At 37.8% G+C, this 23213-nt stretch overlaps 1 protein-coding gene across 1 annotated transcript in view; it reads right to left on the bottom strand.

Moving 5' to 3' along the window:
* MYBPC2 (myosin binding protein C, fast type) overlaps window positions 1-23213 on the bottom strand; it is a 41050-nt gene that overhangs the window by 6129 nt on the left and 11708 nt on the right. Inside the window, exons 13-26 of the mRNA XM_015810143.1 lie at window positions 22364-22529; window positions 20519-20625; window positions 19384-19413; window positions 17747-17889; window positions 15254-15413; window positions 15059-15163; window positions 12952-13140; window positions 12048-12182; window positions 11170-11337; window positions 10264-10352; window positions 6188-6383; window positions 3647-3786; window positions 1970-2129; window positions 723-859 (exon numbers count right to left, since the gene is read on the bottom strand). Of these exons, the coding sequence (XP_015665629.1) occupies window positions 723-859; window positions 1970-2129; window positions 3647-3786; window positions 6188-6383; window positions 10264-10352; window positions 11170-11337; window positions 12048-12182; window positions 12952-13140; window positions 15059-15163; window positions 15254-15413; window positions 17747-17889; window positions 19384-19413; window positions 20519-20625; window positions 22364-22529 (1925 nt within the window). The remainder of the gene's footprint in view (window positions 1-722; window positions 860-1969; window positions 2130-3646; window positions 3787-6187; window positions 6384-10263; window positions 10353-11169; window positions 11338-12047; window positions 12183-12951; window positions 13141-15058; window positions 15164-15253; window positions 15414-17746; window positions 17890-19383; window positions 19414-20518; window positions 20626-22363; window positions 22530-23213) is intronic.

Consider the following 23213-nt stretch of genomic DNA (forward strand, 5'->3'; position numbering starts at 1 on the left):
CAAAAAAGAAGAACTTTTCTGGGGAGAATTAGCAAGCAAGGGAACAAATCAAGAGTCCCCATCTGCCAATTCACCCTAGATATGCTTCTCACTTTTTTTTCATATTTATGAATGATCCTTCTAAAATGGTCAAACATATCAACCGTGCAGTGGTCAAGCAATGGATTTTGAAAAGTTGGCAGCAGACTAAATAACAATACATAGCACTATGCTAATTATTAAAATCCATCATGGTCATAGAATAGTGATCAGCAAAAGCTGATGTCTTGGCAGATTGGCTGTAGAAACTTATTTCTTTTATAAATCTTTTGGCTTTTAATTACTTCCCAAATGTAGGAGCTGTATCACGTAAATTGGAAGCTACTTAACAATTATTTACAAAACACAAGAAAACAATTAAAAATGAATGTATATATGAGTTATTTTGTTTAATTAAACATAACCTGCATTAAAAAAAGATACCCTAATATCTTGCCTAATATTGATTTCGATGTCCATTAGTTATTTATTAGAATGGCTCTTGCTTTCAATACCGATTATAAATTCTTGAATCAGATGTAATATTATTTTCTCATTATTTATAATTCAAGGTTATCTTTAAGATTGTCCAATAAAGTAGAAACCATTATTTTTTTCTACTCTTTCCTATTCTCTTGCATCATTCAGTTGATTCATATGGTTTCTTCCAACAACTGGATATTTCCTATTTATTTGGTACATACTTTAGGATGTCCCCTCACTGCGCAGTTCAGGGCGGTGGTATAGCCAGCCACTACTGTTCGGTCTACCAGTGGAGTCAAGAATATGGGGGCCATGCTGAAGTCATGTTCCTTATAGTTATACTTCTTACTGATCAAGCCTAGAAGAATAAAAAGCCAAGATGATCATCAGTGGATTCTAGCTCCAATCTTATACTCTAATTTCCTTGGTATCTCATTGAATGGGATTGACTTGATTAGATGCACATAAGAACCATTCCTGGGTCACTTTTGCTGATTTTGTTCTTTCACATAAATCTGATGCAATCTATTTAAGCAGTGACCTATGATTTTAAGAAAAATCTACACAAATATTCCTGTAACTGGCATCTTTAGGTACATATTAGTATTTCCTCCTCAGAATAAATTTATTTGCCAAGTGTGATTTTAATTGTTTTATATTTTTCCTGACCCAAGAATATTATTAACCTAGTCTGCAAACATGCAAGCTGGTAGAAAGAAAATTAATTTATTATCTGTTCCATAGGCCAAGTTCTCAAGCATCCACAAAAAGTTCTAGAGAACTTAGAATTTTTAAACAATCTCTCCTTTGAGTTACTATTTAGGTTCTTCCTCTCTTACACAAGCTTTCCCTTTTCTCAAAGCTGGCACTCTACCTCCCATGCTCTTACCATCCTTTGACAGCTGAGCCCATTAATAACTGATTCAAACAGTTTTCTAGCAGTAGTGATGGATTGTGCAGGCAGATGGTTCCCCATTGACAGAAACTTTCAGCTTGACCTGCTTCTTGGCTTTCTCCCATCCCCTTGAGGATTAGGGTTGTGACTGGCACTCCTTTTCAATAAACTACTTATACTAAGTGAAGGGCAACTTTGCAGCTTTCCTTTCACAGTGGCTGATCCATGATCTCTTTTTAAATCACCACAAATCAAGTATGAGTAAAAGTGGCAGATGGATTGCTGGCTCAATGCCATTTTTCCATGTCCCTGTTTTTCAACTGGAGGAACACCTGGTCAGCATATCCAGAGACTGTACTGTGTTGTGATGGACATAATGCATTAATAAAAATTGGCTTTTTGGGGTATCTGGGGTGCAAAAATAATGATTATGTAAAAGTTAACTAAAGAATTCAATGTTTGGAAGAGATGATATATCTGCTCCTCTTCAGTTTGAGATAAAGGTCAGTCCCCTCTGCTAAATTTTTTTGGCTCCACTATCTTTTCAAGCCATCTAGGTATACATGAGCTTACCAGATTTCTGAATGTTTGCAGTGTTTTTGGAGACCCCAGGTTGCTCACTGAGTCCACAGATATTCTCGCTGTAGACCCGGAAGTAGTATTCATTGCCCATGATGAGATCAGACACTGTGCAACGGGTAAGGCGGTTGTGTTCATATACAGTGAACCATTCCTGAGGGTAAGACCAGGGACAGACAGAACAAGGATGATGGGGAGATAGGGAATAAGATAAGCTTGAGGCTAAACTAAGAAATGTCTTATTGACCACTGCATTTAGATACATTATTACCATATGAAGTAGTGAAGATTTTACACAGATTCCATACATTTGCTACTGATGACCTAATCCCAACTGCTGTATAACATTGAGAAGGAGAGGAGGAGGGGGGAGAGGGGGGGGATACCCAGATCTTCCACAGCAGAAAGTACAGGCTGATCCTCAAATCCAGCAGCACTGGTGTATCATGTTTTGAATGAGACATTAAATACTCATCCATTTAAATGGAAAACATCAATGCTGTCCAGGTACTTAAGTATGCACAGGACTACAAACTAACAGAACATGCTGGCCTACACCATCAAAAGCTGTCATATGCAACATACACATAAGGGTAATGGAGAGGGAAAGAGGTATTCTCAAAAAGCTTGTAATCCAGAGGACCCAAAGCTTCTTTTTATCTGCCCCAACAGACCTAATTTTCGTCCTCAAAGCAAAATTGATAGAATGACAAGTGTATCTGATGTTTCCTTGTTCAAAAAAGGAGGGTTCCAAGAGTGAATCTCTTTTTCTGTCCATAGATTATCCCAGTAAATTTATTGTATCCTATCCCCTTACTCAGAAACCTTCCTAGGATCCATAACAGAGTGCCTAAAATAAACCAGTGGCATGAGTTGACACACCATTTCTAAAAAGGACACTCTTTCTTAAGATATCATTCTGGGCAGAAAGCAGCAATTACTCTAAATCCCAAAAGCACATAAATTGGATCTTTTGATAATGTTCTCACAGCAGTCTTGGAATTAATGCCTGATCGTTTAGCTGTAACTGAATTGGATTTTGACAGTGAATTATTCTGGCAAGTGGAACTCCTGCAGTGATAGTGGGTATGTACCTTCTCTGAAAATCTCAGCAGTAAACCTGCTGCAGCCCAAGTATGCTTAAAAGAATGTTAACCGAGGATGTGCTAAGAGTCTATCTATCTATAAATGCCTCTCTTTTATAATATGTTCAGGTCACATTATATCATCATCAGTTGAGTGTGTGCCTAAGAGTGAGTGTGAGTGTGAACTGGTCAACAGTGCTGGATAGATCTTGTCTTTTATTCATACTATTCATTCACCTCATTTTTGATAATAAGGAGCTTAAAGGAGACTCTCCACTGAAGCTCTTAATTTATTAGTAGAAACATATGGACCTGGTTTTAAGTCAGAAAAGTCTTTAAAAATCAAAATGTGGATATCCTTTGATTTGGATATGGAAAGAGACCAGTAGTCAGTGTAAGTGACCAAGCATACACACAATATGATTGTAACACCCAAATCCATTCTAATTTCCTCTTGTTAAAAAAATGATTGCTTATGTGCCATCGTGTCAACCACATAGTTAACACTTTCTCAGTCAGGGCCAGAAAAAGTCCAACATGTTCATAGGTTAGCCAAAGGAACTATGAAAAAAAAACCCGACTTTACCATGGTCTTCTTGTCAGCTTTTTGGATGGAGTAGCCAGTGATCTCCGAGTTCCCATCATCCTTGGGAGGCTCCCATTCCACTAAGGCATTGAAGCCCCATACCTCCTTTACCAAAACATTGTGTGCTGGGCCTGGCTTCTCTGCAGAGGAAGTGATAGACAAAGAGACACATCAATATAAAAATAGCAGAGCCCAAACATAAAGTTATTTAGTACACTCAAAATCACTAAGTGAACAGAATAAGAATGAAAGAATTGAGTGGGTGGGGGCAATAAAGAGAATACTCTTTATTTTTCAAAAACATGCTTAAATATATGGTATAGATAATTTTTAAAAGTCTTGTAGTGGTTTATATTTCTAATTGTGCATTAGATTGTATTAGAATAGCTTGAAATTTATTTGCTATTCACCTGTATTGCTTATGCAGGGGGATCTCTATATATCTGTTGTAAATGAAGCCACCTCCTACCCTCTTTGTTTATCTGTTTTCCTACTTTTTCTGTCTTCTCTTGTCCCCTCCCCTCCCCACTTTCTTTCTCACCAAGCAGGCTGCTAGGAAGATCTGAAGTGATTGCTTACAGGGCTTCAACATTAGATTGAGGGAGGCCATCCCTGCTGTGTAATGCCTGCACTGTCTGCTAGGCTGCACCAGTTAATAGTTTAAGAAGTCAAAATAATATTCAAACTAGATGCAGGAAAAGCTGTTTCTTCATGCTGTACAAATGCATGCAAAAGAGGAGCCTGTTCCAGCTGGCAGGGATGCAGAGCCAGCATAGGGACAGTACCATCTCACACCTATTCCTTGTTCAAAGAACACTCAAGAAAATCTGTTGAAAAACACTAAATTTCACTTCAAATCTTCCATGAGGCAAAAAGGGATTTAGATGGTGAGTGAGGGAGAGAGGGAGTTTTTGGGACTGTACTGGGAGGAGTGACATTTGGCTTAACCCATGAAGAATGCTTAAATATAGAGCTACGGAATATGATCTCACTCTCTTGCAAGGGGGAAGGAAAAGAGCTGGTAAGGGAAGGTGACAGACAGGGGGAAGCATTCAGCAGAGGAGAAAACATCCAGAGGATAGTAAGTAAGTACACTGAAGAGATGTGATATGCCTCTAAATGAGATGAAAAAAGCCCAGAAGGTCAGAGAGATTCAGACACTCTGCACCTCTTACTTGTTCCCACATGCTTACTGAACAAAGTTGTGTAATGCTTTCTGTCTCTTGCAAGCCTGAGAGTACAAAACATCTGGGTTTCCCACAGAGACAAGGAAACTAATGGAGTGGGCATGGATTAAGTCTTATTAACAGTTTAGCAGCTGCAGTGAAAAGAAAGGAAGGGAGGGGGGAAAGATCGATTGCTAAACCCTTTCTGATTCTCCAGTTCTTTGGAAGGTAAAAGCCTGCAACAGGTTCTAAATGAACATTCCCAACAGCAGTTCTCTTTGCACTTGGCGTTCAAGAGCAACCACAGCAATAGGAAGGGCCAAGTAACCCGTTCCAGAGCCCCTGCTTTGCACTCTGATGGTCTCAGTTTCCACCTACTGGCATTTCCTATTAAAGGATTAAATAGCAGGTAATGGGAAAGACATTTTTCTGCCTGAGATCTTGGAGAACTACTATTGGTTAGAGTGGACAACCCTCGGCCAAAATAGAAGGCAGGTTCATATATCCCATGTCTTCACAAGGTCTCTCCATGCTTCAGAGAGAAAGATACATGTTAGAAAGTAGAGATAATTTTACCTGCAAGGGGACAGGTGGTTTATGTAAGACTGGTTCAAGGCTCAAATTACAAGATAGTAAGAAGAAGTTGGAACTCTAAGTTTAGCTTTCTTTAGTGACTGTCTTTAAACAGCTGTTAAAGGATCTTGCACCGCTTGTGGATTTTAATAAGGCAGTCTACTTATCATCTTCCCCATAATTCATGCAGCTCACCAAAAGATACCCACTTCACTCCTTGAATTTCCTGGCCCTTCCCCAAAGTTGCCCTAGCCACTTTCAGTAAGCAGTTCCCCAGCATACTATTCACAGCAGCCCTCAAGTCAATGGAACTTGCATACCTGTTGTTCTCATAGCACTCAATAAAATACAATGCAGGTATTAATTGTATGGTAAGAGAACAGAGAGAGGAGTGGTTTACGTATAGATAGGAAGGCTACATAGACAGATATTAAGTACATGAGGATATAACACTAGATGTTCGAGGGAGCTGGATGTGAGAAATAATTAGCATTAAATAAATTAAAGACAAATGTTTGCACAAAAATGTTTAGGGAAACAGCTTGTATACTTCAGTATCTACTGAGACGATGACTGATATTAACCTTTACATGTAAATATCTCAGTAATGAAAATTTGAGACTGTTCATCTTAGCACACTCTTTCTCTTCTGACCCAAACTTACTTACTTATTCACTTCTTTCTTTCTTTCTTTCTTTCTTTCTTTCTTTCTTTCTTTCTTTCTTTCTTTCTTTCTTTCTTTCTTTCTTTCTTTCTTTCATTAGTTTGCAGTTTGGTCTATGAAAAGCAAAATGGTCCTTACCTACGACACGGATCTTAATATCGGCTTTGTCCTCCATGCTCTCAATCTGCACTGAGAGGGTATAGATGCCTGAATGATGTCGCTCAGCCTTGCGGATGAAGAAGATGGTGTCAAAATCAGAGTCACGGATGTTAACCTCCTTGGGATCAAGAGGATGCCCATCCTTTGTCCAGGTGACCTTAGGGCGAGGCTTTCCCTGCAATGGATAAAATGTTTAGCCTTCACTTAGCACTCCTTTCATTTTCCAAGGGAATGTCACTGATCCACAGAAAAAAAGTAAATTAGAGTTTGTACAACATTGAGAGTGGTTTGCTGACTCAGAATCAATACTAGGGTGGAATTGGTGGATGACGTTTGCATTGCAACTTGGCATAGTTCTTTCTGCTTTGCTACATTACTCACAGGTGTACTGTGCTTTGCTATTTTTTTTTTTTACAAATATACTCCAAAATTACAAAGAAGCAAAGAGGCTGCTTGATATTTTCTAATGGAGCTAAAGGTTGAGAACCCTTAAAGATTTTTCAGATGTTAGCAAATTCCCCTGCCACACCCATAGATATTATTAAATGGAGGGGCTGATGAAAAACTCTACAATTTTTTGAAGGAGGAAAAGGAAGGTGAGAAAAGAACTAACAATTTGAAAATACTCTTGGAAGTGCTACCCAGCCTTTTGGTTTTTGCTGTTATTCAGCATTTCACATTTATGTTCCTTCAAGAACATCATTGCTAGATTCCTCATCAAGTATTCTATGTTATTTGGGGGGTCTTGCAGAAATATCACCAAATTATCAGCGAAGGCCCTCAATTTATAAACTTCCTTCTTAACAGTTTGGGTCCTTGGCCAGTTTTAAAATTAATAAGCAGAAAACATCAATGTTGATTAAGAATATGACCGCACAGGATGGTGATATATTGAATAAAAAGTTGGGTTTTAGGGTTGAGAAAAAGGTGAAATATTTGGGGTTTACATTATCAAATTCAAATACAAACTTGTTTAAAAATAATTATGTACCACTCTGGAATGGTATCAAAAAAGATTTATTAAGATGGGACAAATTGCATTTATCATTACTGGATAGAATTTCTGTGATTAAGATGAATGTTTTACCAAAGATAAATGTTATGTTAAATGTTTCAAACATTACCAATACTTGCAACTGAAACTCCGTTTAAACAGTGCAGAGGAATATCTGCCATTTGTATGGTGGGGGGGTGGAAACTGAGAATTAGATATAAATTATTGCAAGATGCTAAAGAAAGAGGGGGTTTGGATTTACCGGATTTGAAACTGTATTTTGATATCTGTTGTTTGGTTTGGCTAAAAGAATGGGTGAACCTTCAGAATAAGAGGTTACTGGTCCTAGAAGGCTATGAATTAAGGTTTGGTTGGCATGGCTATCTGTAGTATGACAAAGTTAAAGAAAATGTTGACTTCAATAATCATTTTATCAGGTGTGCCATTTTGAGAGTTTGGAATAAATATAAAACAAGGTTCTCTACAAAGGTGCCACTTTGGGTTTCCCCACAACAACCCTTTTTTTAGAAAAGATATGGTGATGAGGCCAATTTGGTGGATTGATGGTAAAATAATATCTTTTAATCTGGGTGAGCCTACCCTCAAATCCAAGGAGTAGCTAGAATCAGAAGGTCATGTCTGCCATTGGTTTACATATATGCAATTGAAAGAAAGATTTAAGTTAGATTGGGTTTAATTTTGTTAAAAATAAATCGGAAAGTCTACTGTGTGTTAGTGGTGAACATATTATTGCTAAAGTTTACAAAATGTTATTGAATTTAAATCTGGAAAATGAACAAGTAAAACATTGTACAATTCAGTGGGCAAGGAATTTTGGGTATAATATAAAGCTTGAATAATGGGAAAATATGTGGAATAAAGGATTAAAATTTACATTAAATTATAATCTAAAAGAAAATTTTTACAAGATGATGTACCGTTGGTATTTAACACCAGACAAGTTATCAAAAATGTATAAAGGTATTTCAAATTAATGTTGGAAATGTAAAGTAAAGAAGGGACTTTTTACCATTTATGGTGGACGTTTGATAAAGCAAGAAAATATTGGAGTAGGATTCATATGTTAATACAGAAAATTCTTAAAGTAAATATAGAAAGAAAACCAGAGACTTTTCTTTTGGGGCTAATGGACACAGACCTGGAAGAAAATATGGAACTTTGATGTTATACTGTATATGTTGACAGCAGCAAGATTACTCTATGCTCAGAAATGGAAGACTACATTGATTCCTACAAGAGACGAATGGTTACAAAAACTGATGGAGCTAGCAGAGATGGCTAAACTGGCTGTACTGATTAAAGAAAAGAATACGAATACTTTTATTGCCACATGGGAACCGCTTCTAGATTTTGTGCTTGAGGTGGGAAAAAAATGAAATTTTGATTTTGGGCTTTACCAATCAGATAATTTGATGTTATTGAAATGGCTAGTTTATATTATTTTGTAGAAGTAAAAAGTTGAGGTTTGAAGTTGATACCCTATTGCACCACAGGAAGTCAGAAGTCAATACTTTTTTTCCCTTTTTTTCTCCCTTACCTCACTTCTCTACTCCCTTTTCCCTTCCCCATCTTTTCTGCTATTTACTTTTGTATTTCCATTGTATCATATATTATAAACTAATAAAACTTTGAGTAAAAAAAAAAAAGAATGTCATTGCTAGAGAAGGCCTCCCTGCAAATCTCTCACAGAGACATGGGCTTTCAAAGACTTGGTTTTGGTTTGCTGATAAGTAGAAGGTGAAAATAGAAGGTAGCTTAGGAGTATTTCCCAATAGGGGCAGTGCTGAGCTGACAGAGGTAGACTCTAAAAAAAGAAACTCTGGAAAGGAGAATGTTGACGGAGGAGAGAGTAGGGCTAACAACTGAAAATGGAGTTAAACAGTGTGGGCTATTGAACCTTGTTAGTTTTTAGAAAAGAATAAAATTGGTGGGTTACCCCAAGATGGATTTAAAAGCTGTGATGGAGTCAGGCTTGCTGGATCAAGAGAACCTTGAAGAGTGTCATCTGCAAGAATGGACAAAATCTGCAGGGTTCCAATATAGTATCAGATCCTTTAGTACCGTGGTGGCGAACCTATGGCACGCGTGCCACAGGTGGCATGCAGTGCCCTCTCTGTGGGCACGCGCGCTGTCGCCCCAGCCCTAGGCCTTCAGCTGTGTTTTATAAAACCTTTTCGCTTTAGGCCTCTGCCACCGTGTGCAAAAAAAAAAAGGTTCAATCAATCAATCAATTTCAACTTCTCGCGGGGGAAAAAATCTCGCAAAGTTGGAATTGATTGATTGAACTTTTTAGTCCCACCCAGTCTACCATTACTACTGCAGCCACATCCACCCAATGGGCCACGCCCACCCAATGGGCCACGCTCACCCAGCACCCGACGATACATAAGTGGGTTTTGGGTTGCAGTTTGGGCACTCGGTCTCTAAAAGATTCGCCATCACTGCTTTAGTATAATATCAACATACATACAAAAGGAGTAGAGACGGACTAAGATGTCATGCCCATCAGATTTTAAAACACACACGCCCTGGACACTGCTAGTGTGCTGAAGAAAGGTTGATAAGCAGGGAGGAAGATCACATTCTACCAGTCAATACTGCATATGCAGTAGCCAATCTGAGAGAAAAAGAATACTGGCCAAGACATGTAGCCCTTTTTAAAATTCTACATAAACATAGTTATAAAGCAATATGTGTGTATAATTCCATAATATTATGGATTGCACAATGTGCTATTTGACATTGAACATGCATAATAAAGCTGCACTTGAGGGGAAAAGCTCCCTTTAATAGTTAGTGGGAGAAAACAGGAGAGGCCAGGTTTGGCTTCCAGCCATAATCATTAACCTTGATAACACTTGCTAAAGAATCTTACTGAATCAGAAGTAGATACTCTTTGACTTAACAGGAAAGGAAAAAAAACATTCTAAAGAATGCTTTACTCTGTGTTTCATGGCAAATCCAGAGACCTCACAAAAAGACTATGATACTGTGAATTTGCGTACTGTAAGTTTCTCTACCTTTTCAACCAGTTGCCTACCTGGAATGGGATTACCATGTTGATTTGCTCCCCAACTTTCTTGATGTATGTCTGTCGGAGATGGCGAGGGAGACGAATCTTGGGTTGTTCTATATGAAAACAAAAGAAAGTATGTGGGGAAAGGAACTCAAAAACACATGGTGAAAGACACTGGATGGAAAAATGGAAAAAATAGCACCTTGGGAAATGTGTGGTTTCATAGACATACTTTATGAATTACTAGCATACAGCCATAAATATGAGTGGAATTCTGACAATTCAGAATCATCTTCTAGATAAATAATTAAATAATGTCCAAAATCATCATGTCCAACTTTCTTTCCAACTTGGCTGTGCTAGTTAAAAGTGATGCTAGATGCATCTACTACGGTATCTAGAGTACCAGACAGAAATATTCTGCTAGGTAATGACTTGATATCAAACTTATGAGGGTGGGGCTAGAAAGGAGCTATTGAGTGACTTGGACTCTTTTGTTTTTGCTATAATTGGAAGAACAGAATAGAAAATCTGTGCCCCAATTATTCATTCCAAAATGAGAACAATTAAGATGACTTATGCAATTCCAAAACTATTAATAATTTTTTTAAAAAAAAACAGGGGCTAAACTAGTTGGAAACACTTGGATGAAATTAATAATTGCATGAAGCCTTTAAAAAAATAGGAAGACTGGCTTTTAATCAAGATAGGAAAGTACCTTTTATTTGCAAATTTTGCAAATCATATGCAACACTCCCACTGTGGAGCACAGTGGGGCAAACATTTTGAGGAACCTGATGTGTATTGGGTCACCCCATTGCCCTATTGGAGCTTGAAATTTCTTCTTATAAGACAATTTGATCCAGGAGACAGAACAAGCTACTGTATTATGTTCATGGTTAACATTTCCAGGTACTCAAAGTGACTCACCAACAATCTCACGAATGGTGACAGGCTGTGCTAAAGTGGCTGGTACACTTTTGCCTGCAATATTGATTGCAATGACACGAAAGAAAAGCTTCTCGCCTGTTGGAAGTCCTTTGGCAGTAAAGCCACAGCGTTCTACAAGCTCTGTATTAGCAGGTATCCATTCATCAGCTGGGAAAGAGGGTGGAATATAAGATTAGGAGATAAAGAATAAGTGGGAAGTCAGAAGCCATTTTTTTTTTAAGTAACTGAATGTCTTGGCCAAAGATATGTTTGGGAGGAGTATTTCCCAGTGAGTTTCCAAGCATGATGTTATAGATATTCAAGGGGCAGCAAATAAAAGAAGAGAAACATTGCTGAAGTTTGATCTGGTCCTTGATTTCCAATTGGCACTTGTGGATCCTGCTATAGGGCTGGTGAAGGTTTAGCCCGGTCAAACTATATCTGCCTTGCGAGGCAGACCAGACAGGAAGCACAGCCAGATGAGCTAACTCCACTTTATTGTGAAGTTACATTAACAGAATCTCGCAAATCATTTCTTCTCCTGCTCCCTTTATAGCCCAAGAAACTAGGAAGGGTCCCTTCTGAGATGTTTGCCACACCCACATTCTCTTTGGGGCTACGTTGCCTTTTATCTGAATGTTCCCTTGGCTGTGTCTCTTCTCCCTACCTTCCAAGGTCATTCCCACTACCATTACAAACTATCTTGCCAGAGATGAAAAGAAAAAAAAAATCAGCAACAAAGTAGGCAAAGGGAGCAATTAATCTGGCCTCCATCACTCTGGGGAACAACTTCAATTAATTGCTTAAATAAGAGAGCTGTAAAAGGGCCATGCACAGCATACAAACTCAGATTTTCTTTTACTGGTAGAGAAACTCACTCCCTTCCTTGCAGTACTCAATGAGGTAGCCATCAATGCCCCCTGCACCGATTCGGTTTGGAGCGCGCCATTTCAGAGTGGTTGTTGTGTCTGTGACATCCTCCACAGTGAGATGAAGAGGCTCACTGGTGGGGGCTGAAGCAGAATTGAATAGGGAGGGAAATTAGTAAAATAATAACAGTAAAAATATAAATACACACACATACACACACACACAAAATTATCATTTCCTAGTGTTTAATGGACAATAAGGAAATAACAGCCTGTCCCTGCTTTCTCCAATTTTGTCCTTTTTTTCTAGTGTCATTCTTTTCTTGATACATTAGACTGCAAAATGTTTTTTTTTAAATCTTTGAATGTTCATGCAGACCTCTTAATCTACTCATTTTAACCCAATTGTCCCTAATGGCTGCATGTTTTGCAGTTGATTCAGTAATGCAAACAAATCATTATTTGTTTATTTATCTATTAAATTTATATGCCAACCATTTCACTGATAAGGTGACTCTAGGCCTTATAGATATTCATATAGAAATGTCCATTACATGTCCATAACATGTTCATTCTGTGACCATTTTTTAAATCAATTTTGCAATTTGGGTATATGTTCTCAGGAAATTTTAACTGTTATTCTTATATCATTTCCATGAAAATGCAATCTGAATTCATCTCCCCCATATCCAGAATCAAAAAGTCCAGCAGAAATCTTGTGCTGTTGACCTGGAATTCTCAACTCTTCGTCATGATCCAACAGCAGCTCTTTGGCTTCTTTGGCTGCTACGTCTAGCTCAATAGTGCTATGTGAGGGAAAGGACAAGTCCACTTTTTCTACCTGTTCCAGTATTTTATCAGCTCATGCGCTGCCCTTGCCAGTATTTCATCCCAAGCCAGCTGTTGTGCTCACCGATAGGCATGAAAGGTTTGGTATTCTGGCTGGGTTGAGAGATTCCAATGGCATTGACTGCAAAGACCCGCATCTCATAGAGACACCCTTCAATCATCTTGGTGGACTCATAAGTCAACTCGGTGAATACTTCAAAATTCAGTTTCATCCAGCGCATGCTACCCTTCTTCTTGCGCTCCATCAGGTAACCTGGAGTCCAAAGGAGCGGGGGAGAAATGATATGTGGTGGAAGATATTTCAGTTTTCTATATTAATTCTTAACTTAAGAATTAAGATAAAAGGATACATACACAGTGCATTCAGATACAGGTAATCCTTGACCTACAAACAGTCACTTAAGAACCATCCAAAGTTATGATGGACTCAAAAAAACTTACTTATGACCCATTCTTGAAGTTATGACTGCACACACACCCTACAATCATATGATCGAATTTCAGTTGCTTTGCAACAGGCTCACATTTATGATTGGTTGTAGCATCTTACAATCACACAATCACATTTTGTGACATTTTGCTGTTTTGGGGCAAAAGGCACCTATTGGATGAGCTGGATTCAGTCTTATGACCATGTGATTTGTTTAATAATCATTTGATTTGCTTAACAAATATGGTGACTCACTTAACAATATTTGTAACAATGGTCACAAAATTGAGTCAAGTCATACGGCAACGTTACATACAATTGCAATTTCAACTCAGTTGCGATCATAAATTGAGTATTTATAACAATGTTATCCAGGAAAATTATAATCTCCAGGTTATTTCTGAAAAGTAAAATCTCAACTACAGGTAGTACTTGACTTACGACCACAGTTGAGCCTAACATTTCTGTTGCTAAATGAAATAGCTGTTACGTGAGCCTTTTCCCCATTTTATGATCTTTTTTACCACAGTTGTCGTGGATCACTGCATTGTTAAGTTAGTAACACAGTTGTTAAGTGAATCTGGCTTCCCCATTGCTTGTCAGAGGGTCACAAAAGGTAATCACATGACTCCAGGACACTGCTACCATCATAAATATGAGTCAGTTGCCAAGTACCTGAATTTTGATCATGGGACTATGGGGATGGTGCAATGATTGTAAGTAAAAAAATGGTCATAAGTCACTTTTTTGCTGTTATAACTTTGAACAGTCACTAAATGAACTGTTGTAAGTCAAGGACTACCTGTAGTATCCGCAAAGAAAAGGGTTCTTGGTTTTCTCCCACAACCCAATGTTGGATGTCTCCCACAGGGCAGACATCCAACATTTTAATTTCGGATGTGTTAGTTTACTACATCTACCTTGGCCAGCCAAAAAAAGCATAACCGTATTTCTTACAAAGACCTGAAGCAATGTTAAATTGACTAGGATTACAGCAGGTGGCAGTACTATTTTAGTTTTAGTTTCAAGGAAACCAAACAATCAAAATATTCTTGAATGTGCTAGAATGGTGACGGGCAGAGCCTTTAAAATAAAAATAGCTTTTGGAGAAGAGCAAAGATGTTCTTGCAGTTGTGGTGCTTTTTTAATGTGAGGATAGATTTGCATGCATTTTTCCATGTTATATTTGCCTTTCGCATTCAGAGGCATTAGGCCAGGGGATCTTGAACAGTGAGTTGAGATTCTTTGGGGATGGCAAGCAATTCTTTTCTTAAACCTATTCAAGCTTGTGCAAAAAAATCAGGTGCCCTTCTAAAACTCATTCTAGGCTTTGCTCTTTGTTTAGCTTGAATGAGGTATCTCTGGTGCCACAAAATTTGAGAAGCCCAATAATAACACTAAATGTAAATAGTTGTAAATTTAAATTAATTAAAATTAATTTAAATTATGTATGTATATTTAATACACTACTAGATGAATGTATATCAAAACCTAATGGTAAATTTATTTCTTGCCCAACATTAGAATAATTAGTTTTATTTAGGAGCGGCATTTCATCAATTCATTTCTCTTCTTAGGGTGAGCCCCTAAAAAGTTTCAGAATCACTGTGTTAGACAATGCTGTAGCCTCCCTTAAAGACTGAGAGAGTCAAAGAGTAGGATGAGATTATCCTTATTCCATTCCCTAACTTTAGGTTCCCATGTGTTTGAACAGCCACCAACATTAACTTGAAGTACTCACCAGTAATAGGCATACCACCATCATACTTGGGTGGTTCCCATACCAAAATGGCCCAGTCCTCTCCAACGGAAGTGACACGCACAGCTTCAGGAGGATCAGGAACATCTGCCAAAGATAAGGAGCAAGAATGTTATAGGTGAAGAAATGCTGGGCAGAAAGAAGGATCCCTATCTTCCCACTGATCTACTAACTTACCCACAACCTTGATGTTGAGAAAGGCAACATCCTCGCCCACCGGATTAGTCACCTTGATAGTGTACAGATCTTCATCAGAGCGCTCAGCACTCTCTACCACAAAACTGCTCAGCTCTTTGCGCTCTTCTATACGGACCCGGCCTTCTGTTTCTGAAAAAACCTGAGGGAGGATGGAGGAAGGCAGAAATGGTCAAGGGGATCTAGAAATTTACAAACTGGAAAGAAAATATATAAAGACGCCAAGATTTTGAAGAGCAATAGAATGTTCAGCATTTCAGAAAGATGGGCTGTTGCTTTAAAAACCAAAAGAAATCTCATCGCTTCTACAATAGGGCAAGCAGTTTCAACAGTGTGGACCTGGAGCTTTACAAAGTCATTGTCTTAACACATTATCCTTGCTTAGCCTGGAACAGAATTGGATGGTTTGGCATGTTGTGTGAATCAGTTCATGAATTTTAAAATACCTGTATTTAATTATTTTAAATAAAATGTACTATTTTTCTATTGGCCTCAACTATTAACAAACTGCAATGTTAAAAAAAGATATTTAAAATAAACTTGAAACAGAACATGACTGATATGGTTAGATTTGGAATATATATGTGTGTGTGTGTGTGTGTGTGTGTGTGTGTGTGTGTGTGTGTGTGTGTGTGTGAAGGCTGATTACACTATGAAGGCAGGAATACAAGAAGGCTGATTACACTATGAAGGCAGGAATACAAGAAGGCTGATTACACTATGAAGGTGGGAATACAAGAAGTGGACAGAACCGAGACCGGGAGCATGCCGTTGGGGCCAGCGTAGCCATCACAATGCCGGACCAGCTGAATGCCGGCAAAGGAGCAGAAACACCGAGACATGGAGAGTGGATTGCTTGGATATCACGCACAGACGTGCTGCTTCTGGGAGAGGGGATCAGGACGAAGGAGGGGGGGAAGATGGAGGGTGGACAGTAGGAACCCCCGTGGAGGAGACGGAAGCGTTACACCTGAGCTGTGAAAAAATAGGGGAAGGGAGGAAGAGAGGAACTCGTGCATTGCGGATAGACAAAATGAAGGGGGTTCCCCCTACTCTGAGGGTGGGTGTGGAGAATATCTGCGACAGAAAGCGCAAGACACTCAAGGAGGTCCCCCATGCTGACGTAGGCGCCTTGCCCATGATACGGCAGGAACAGCTGGGCCCATTAACGCGCAGCAGGAGCCGGATGCAGGCTGCAAACGCTATATAAAGGCTTCTTCCAGATTGCTGTTTTAAGGCCCTGATGATGTCAGAGGATTCTGACGAAAGCTTGGCCCATTAAAATTTTAGATTTTGTTATATTCCTCTTGGTGCTCGGTTTTTATTGTTTTTATCATATATATATATATATATATATATATATATATATATATATATATATATATATATATATATATATATATATATATAATCTTGAGTTTGGTGCACCCTGTCGGCCCAAATATGGGAGAAAGGAATCTTTTTTTTTCCTCCCTTAATTCTTTGTTAGCAATCCAAATTTTGAATATATATATATATATATATATATATATATATATATACGAGTGAGTGTGATGAGTGTGTGTGTGTGTGTGTGTGTGTATTTGGAATACATATGTATATATAAAGGACTATAAGAAAAAAGAAACTTTTAGAATAATTAAAAACTTTAAAAACACTTCATGGAACAATCAGCTGAATCCTAATTATTAGCATTAATTCAATCTGACCTAGGAAGTGGCAATTGTCACAGAAAGGATGCTGTCATCGGAATCATTATTTTACTGACAATTTAATTGTACTTATAGTATTTTAAGAATATGAGGACTTTTAGTGTTGAACAAGCTTGACTTACCAGAGAGGTTTTAAGTAATAAAAGCAATAGAATCACTTAAATAATAGTAAGTAATATCTCTTTAGTCCTTTTCAATTTAATTAGGATTGTGAAAAGCACTAAGAAGGTACTTTGTAACACATGGAAACATGAAGAAAACCCCTCCCTGTGAATCATTACAGGAAAAGCATCATTTGCCAAGGGTTGCATGCCTGGTTCCAAGACTGCTTCCAGCTGTCTCCAAACTGCATGACTGGACAGCCAGAAGAACCTTCCAAAGAAACCTTAAAAGCTTGTTCCAGTATTGCAAAAGAGAGAGGTGGTTTCTGCTCCACAATTATAATCCCCCTCTATTTAAATGCTTTGCATGGCCATATTAATTTAGATTTAATTTGGTACATAATTTTCTCTTGTGAAAATATGGCTGGGATGGGCAAAGCGTATGATGCTATTACTGGACCTTGAGCATTTTAAGTTGCTAACTATGATGCTATTACTGGACCTGCTATTTCCATTGGTTATCCTCACAGATTCCAAAGTCTGAAGAAGTTAATTTTGAGAAAGAGGCAGTGTTACAAATTAGTTAGCATTCTTTGGTTTAGCTTCTCTGATTTTGAAACTGAAGCTTTAATATGTTTTACTTGGACCCAACAAATACTTACTTCAGTACCCTTCATCCAAGTTGCTGTTGGTGCAGGTTCTCCAGTGATGTTCACGTCGAGCCGTAATTTGTTCCCAGCAACAACAACAATAGTGTTTTCATTTGTTTTCCCTGATCCACAATCTAAATGGATCTTGGGGGGTTCTGGGAAAACCAGAAGTGACAATGAAACGATTTCCCCTCCACATTAGTAATGCATTACCTGGTATTTCCAGGATTGATACTAGCAGCTACTAACAACTTTTGAGAGAGCAAACATGGGGCAGCTGATTTGAGGTCCTTTCTTTCTTTCTTTTTTAATTAAGGCCCTTTTGGGGGATTATTATAACTATTCTCTTGACAATTAGTTGCCTGCCTATGTCCTCACACAGAGATGGTTTCTTATGGAGAGCTGTTTGTAATACTGGATCTATTCAGCTGGAGAGATGCATTGCTTAGTTTATGCCAACAGTTCAAAGCAAAAAATAAATAATTATTCCTTAATGGAAATAATTATTTCCATTTCATAAACAGGAACTGTACATATTGTCTATTAGGAGAGAAGAGCCTAGTGATCTATATAGAAACACATTTAGTTCAGCATCCATGGGCCAATCAGATGCCTCTGGAAGGGCCACAAGGAAGATTCGAAGCCAATAGTTCCCTCCTGTATGGGAGAGGTTCAGTTGTCATAACAATAATTACAGAAAGTCTTCTTCTCCTCTAACCCATCCAAGCTGGTTGCTGTCTCTCCATTCTGTAGCATTAAAAGTCAAAGTATGCAAGTGGCCTTCAACTTAAAACCATTTGTTTAATGCAGGGGTCTTCAAACCTGGCCCTTTTATGACTTGTGGACTTCAACTCCCAGAATTCCTCAGCCAGCCATCCTGGCTGAAGAATTCTGCGAGTTGAAATCCTCAAGTCATAAAAGGGCCAAGTTTAAAAATCCCTGGTTTAGTGGCTATTCAAAGTTATGATGGCACTGAAAAAGAAGACTTATGGCCAGTCCTCATAATTATGACTGTTGCAGCGTCCCCATGGACTTGTGATCAAAAATCAGGTGCTTGGCAACCAGCATGTATTTATGATGGTTGCAGGATCCTGAAATCATGCGACCATTTGCAACTTTTCCAGATGGCTTCTGACAAGCAAATTCAATAGGCAACCATGTGATTTGCTTAATCATGTCAAAAATGTCATAAAATCAGTCACTATTATGATTAGAAGTCAAGGACTACCTGTAAGTGTTTGGGATATGATGAAATACTTTATTCTGAGTGCCCTGAAGCTTCCACCATTCATCTTCATGAGATCATGTTCGCCCTTGGATTCTTTTATTTTCTAAATTAAAATGCCCCAGATGTTGTAACCTATCCAAATATGGGAGATGCCTTAACCCCCTGAACAGTCTGACTCGCCTCCAGCTGTTTAAGTGAAATACTTGGGCTCAGCAAAAATTGTAGGCTAGTAGCCTTCAGCATGCAGCCACTGAGCACCATTGGTCTGCATCTGATATCTCTGCAGGGAGATGAAAGGGAGAGACCTCTTCACTTTACTCATTCAAACAGTTTTCACAAGCCTGAATTTTGCTGTCTTGGAAAGAATTCTGAGGTTCCTTTCCTAGCCAACATTCTGCCAAGATTGAAAGAATCCACCCACCTTGCTTAGGAACATATTCAATCTTGATCTCTAGAAAGGGAAAGAGAAAGAAGAAAAACCAGCAGTGAAACCTCTGGGCAATACTTTGAGGTTATAAACCTATACTGTGACTTTCTGTGCCACTATAGAATTAGGGCATGGTGTCATCCCCCAAAACAGTCTCCTGTGAAATAAGAGCATCATAAACTTCCTTACAAACTGAAGTCAATCAAATCCAAAAGATTACATCCGTGACCAGTGTGGCTTCTGCAGTTAATGTAAAAGTTTTGCAATTGAAGCATTCATTTAAACACATGCATGCACAAGGCACCCAAACTGATGATCCATAGGACCCTGAACCCTTTTTTTAAAGCTCCTGAAGTCCCCACCCCATCTCCCAAAAATTCATAGCAATGGGCATACGTTCCCTTTTTTTAAATTGAAAAATGAAGCAAATACTGTAAGTTAAAAATTAAAAGGGGAAAAAATCCTAGAAAAATTAACTCCATATATTTGAGTGACTTCACAACTTCACTGTCACTGGTCCCTGCTACAACAATGGCAACACAATTAATTGTGGCCCTTATGTGCAAAAATGTCCCCTCCTAGTTTAAACTAGTGAGTTTTGGTGCATTTCCTCCAGACTTGAAATAAATTTGACTCAGAATTTTAGTTATAATTCTTCAGTTCATTTCCCCTTGCAATATTCACACAGTTTGTCATTAATTGCTTTGGGAAAATCCCTATTAACAATATTGGGAGTGAGGTTCTGGTTTTTTAGCCCCTCACAAATTTGTGGCACAGGTCTATTTTGGCTCCTAGCAATTCCAATTCAGTTTGGCAAACTGAGCAGCAATCCTTGCAATTCGAACATGAGAAACAAACAAACATATATTTGCACAGAGGAACTTTTCCAAGAGTCTCATCTAATGCACTCATGCACCACATTGGCTAGATATGTGGTTATAGAAGTAATTTAGAAAAAACAAACTCGTGTTTTTGTATGTTTCTGTATGAATACCATAAATACATGATATTCAGCCACTCAGCCACTCTTTTGCACATGGACTATAACTATGATGATCATGAGTATCTCAAGGGCTTTGCACTTAGTGGAGAATCTTCAGCCTCCCACAAAGTCCCTCCTTGCACTGACCCAAGAAGTTGAGTTTAGCAGAAAGTGAAAGAGCATATCCATCAGGGATAAAGGTGTAATCTCCTTCATCTTCAGGTCTCACATCATCAATGACCAGCTTGTGGACTCTGCAGAATAAAATTGAAATAATGAACAAAGGATCAGAATCGGTGGACTATCATCAGCTGATTCACAGGGTTGGGATTCTAATTAAGATCACCCTCACAGATGGTCCAGCACCTTGATTTTTCCTCACCATTAAACAAATCATTTGATGTTTATTTCTTATCCAAATGAACAAACTGGCTATTCAGGGGTGAATAGCATACATTGCATCAAACTGTCGTTCTTCCTGCAGTATTTAAAGCCTAGGCCCCAAAGCAAAGCAAACAAAGCTGGAATAACCAGAATGATGTTTTGTGAAACCTCAGTTCATTGAGTGTAATGTATTTAGCACTGAAAAGTATAAGAAAGTGGTGAATCAGTGTGCATCAATATGTATGCACATGTCTGCATTAAAAATAAATAAATCAAGAACCACACCCTTGAAATAAATATTGCGTTTGCCTTTATTATCTTGTTTATTTCCTCCAGAAATTAGATCACCCATAGTTGCTGTTAGTGAGATGGAGACATATAAATTTAATTAATAAATAAACAAAAAGGAAATAATGAAGTACATTGGATAGAGAGATGGTATTCTACCCAAGTCTGTATGGTGAGATTTATGCCCAAGCAAAGGCCTAAAGCTGAATTTCATAAGCTCAAGACAAGAGTTTAATCTGTAATATCAAAACAGATTCAGCTGAACTAACAAAATGGCAGGCACAAATGGAGTCATAACAAATGGCAAAAATAAGTAGTTCACCTACATTTTGGATGCTACGTGCCTTTTTTATGGCAGGTTACTTGCAGAAACATCTTCTCCCTGTTACATCTGCCTATCTCAACCTGTCAGGCAGGCAGAGTAGCCCATCAGTTAAAGAATTTGAACTGATGGGATCCAGGAAAATATCATTCTCTGCTGTCTCCCCCATTCTGTGGAATATTTTTCCCAAGGGGTGAGGCGGGCCCTCAGACTCCTGGCCCTTCAGAAGTGTTTGAAGACCTAGGCTGTGCCAACTTGTTTGGGGTATGCAGAAAGCATGCAAGCTTGGAGCTGGTTAGCACCTTTGAAGGCCTTCTGCCAACTTTTTAACTTCAATAATTTTATACTTATTTTAACTGCCTCCAATTGTACTATAATATTTGTATGGCTTTTATGTTTTAAATATTCCCCATCCAGAGTCCCTTTGTAAGGTGAGATGGGCAATCTCCAAATTTGATAGATAGATAAATAAATAAATAAATAAATAAATAAATAAATAAATAAATAAATAAATAAATAAATAAATAAATAAATAAATAGATAAATGGAAGATTAATATTGCATCATTGAAAAGATAAATGTATGGCCCCAGTTATTCAAAGGATTGAAAACTTGATTACGGTTGCCATCCATGCAATCCATGAACAGATTACCTATAGACTTTGTATGGACAAATATAATGATATATAGAACTCATTTTACTTAACAAAGTAGAGTATAAAACAATACTAGTTATGTGTGTATTAAAATAAATATAAAAGAATGCTAGTTATATAAGTGTATTAAAATAAATACATTGAATAAAACTTACTTTAGAAAAGGATATATAGAATTGTAACTGTTACTTGTTGTAACAATATATTGTACTTTGGGGGGGTTCCCCTTTTATTTTCTTGAGAATACATGTTTTTCCATCATAATTTTCTTTTTCAATTATGAGGTAATTTAAAAAAAAAACCACTATGCCTATATACTACTGTTTTTTTCCAAATGCTCACCTGCCCTTGTGAGACACTGTGATGCGTTTACTGGGCCGGATCTCAACTCCATTCTTGAACCATTTGCCAGTCACCTTCTCATCAGACACTTCACACTTGAAGACAGCTTGTTCAGTGGCCTTGACAGTCAGATCAGCAATACCTTGAATTACCTCTAGCGGTTTGTCTGGATGATAAGATTTGAACACATAATATAGATTTAGAAAAATGGCAAAACTTGTGGGAAAGAAATTATAAATTGACAATGTCAACCTCTTACAAAGAAAACTTATATAAAATGTTTTATAGATGGCACTTGCCACGAGCAAAACTAGCAAAAATGTTTAAAAATATGTCAGATAGATTGCTGGAAATGTAATCACAAGTCAGGTACTTATTACCATGTATGGTAGATATATGTTAAAGGAAAGAGATATTGGACAAAAATACATACTTAGCTAGAAAAGATATTGGGAAAACATGTAAATTTTAAACCTGAACTTTTTTTATTAGGTATAATGCCAGAAAAGCTTGACAAACAAAGTATATACTTGATTTTACATGTGATAACAGCTGCAAGAATCATATTCGTACAATATTGGAAAAATGAAGAAATACCACTAGAGGAAGAAATAATTTAAAAAATACTATGTGCGGAAATGGACAGACTTACTCTGATGTTGAAAGAAAAAGAAGGAACAGAATATTTTTAAACTTGGGACTTATTTTATCAATAGTTGCAGAAAAAAATGGGATTAGGAATTCAATTTGTATTAGTGAATGATAAACTCAGACAACCAGTTTGCTGAATAAGTACTTTTGAATTGTATTAAAAAATCAAAACAAATTCTCAAAAAAAAGAAAGATTTGA

The sequence above is a fragment of the Protobothrops mucrosquamatus genome, unplaced genomic scaffold (assembly GCF_001527695.2).
Source record: "Protobothrops mucrosquamatus isolate PMUCROS unplaced genomic scaffold, P.Mucros_1.0 scaffold7, whole genome shotgun sequence".
Lineage (NCBI taxonomy): Eukaryota > Metazoa > Chordata > Lepidosauria > Squamata > Viperidae > Protobothrops > Protobothrops mucrosquamatus.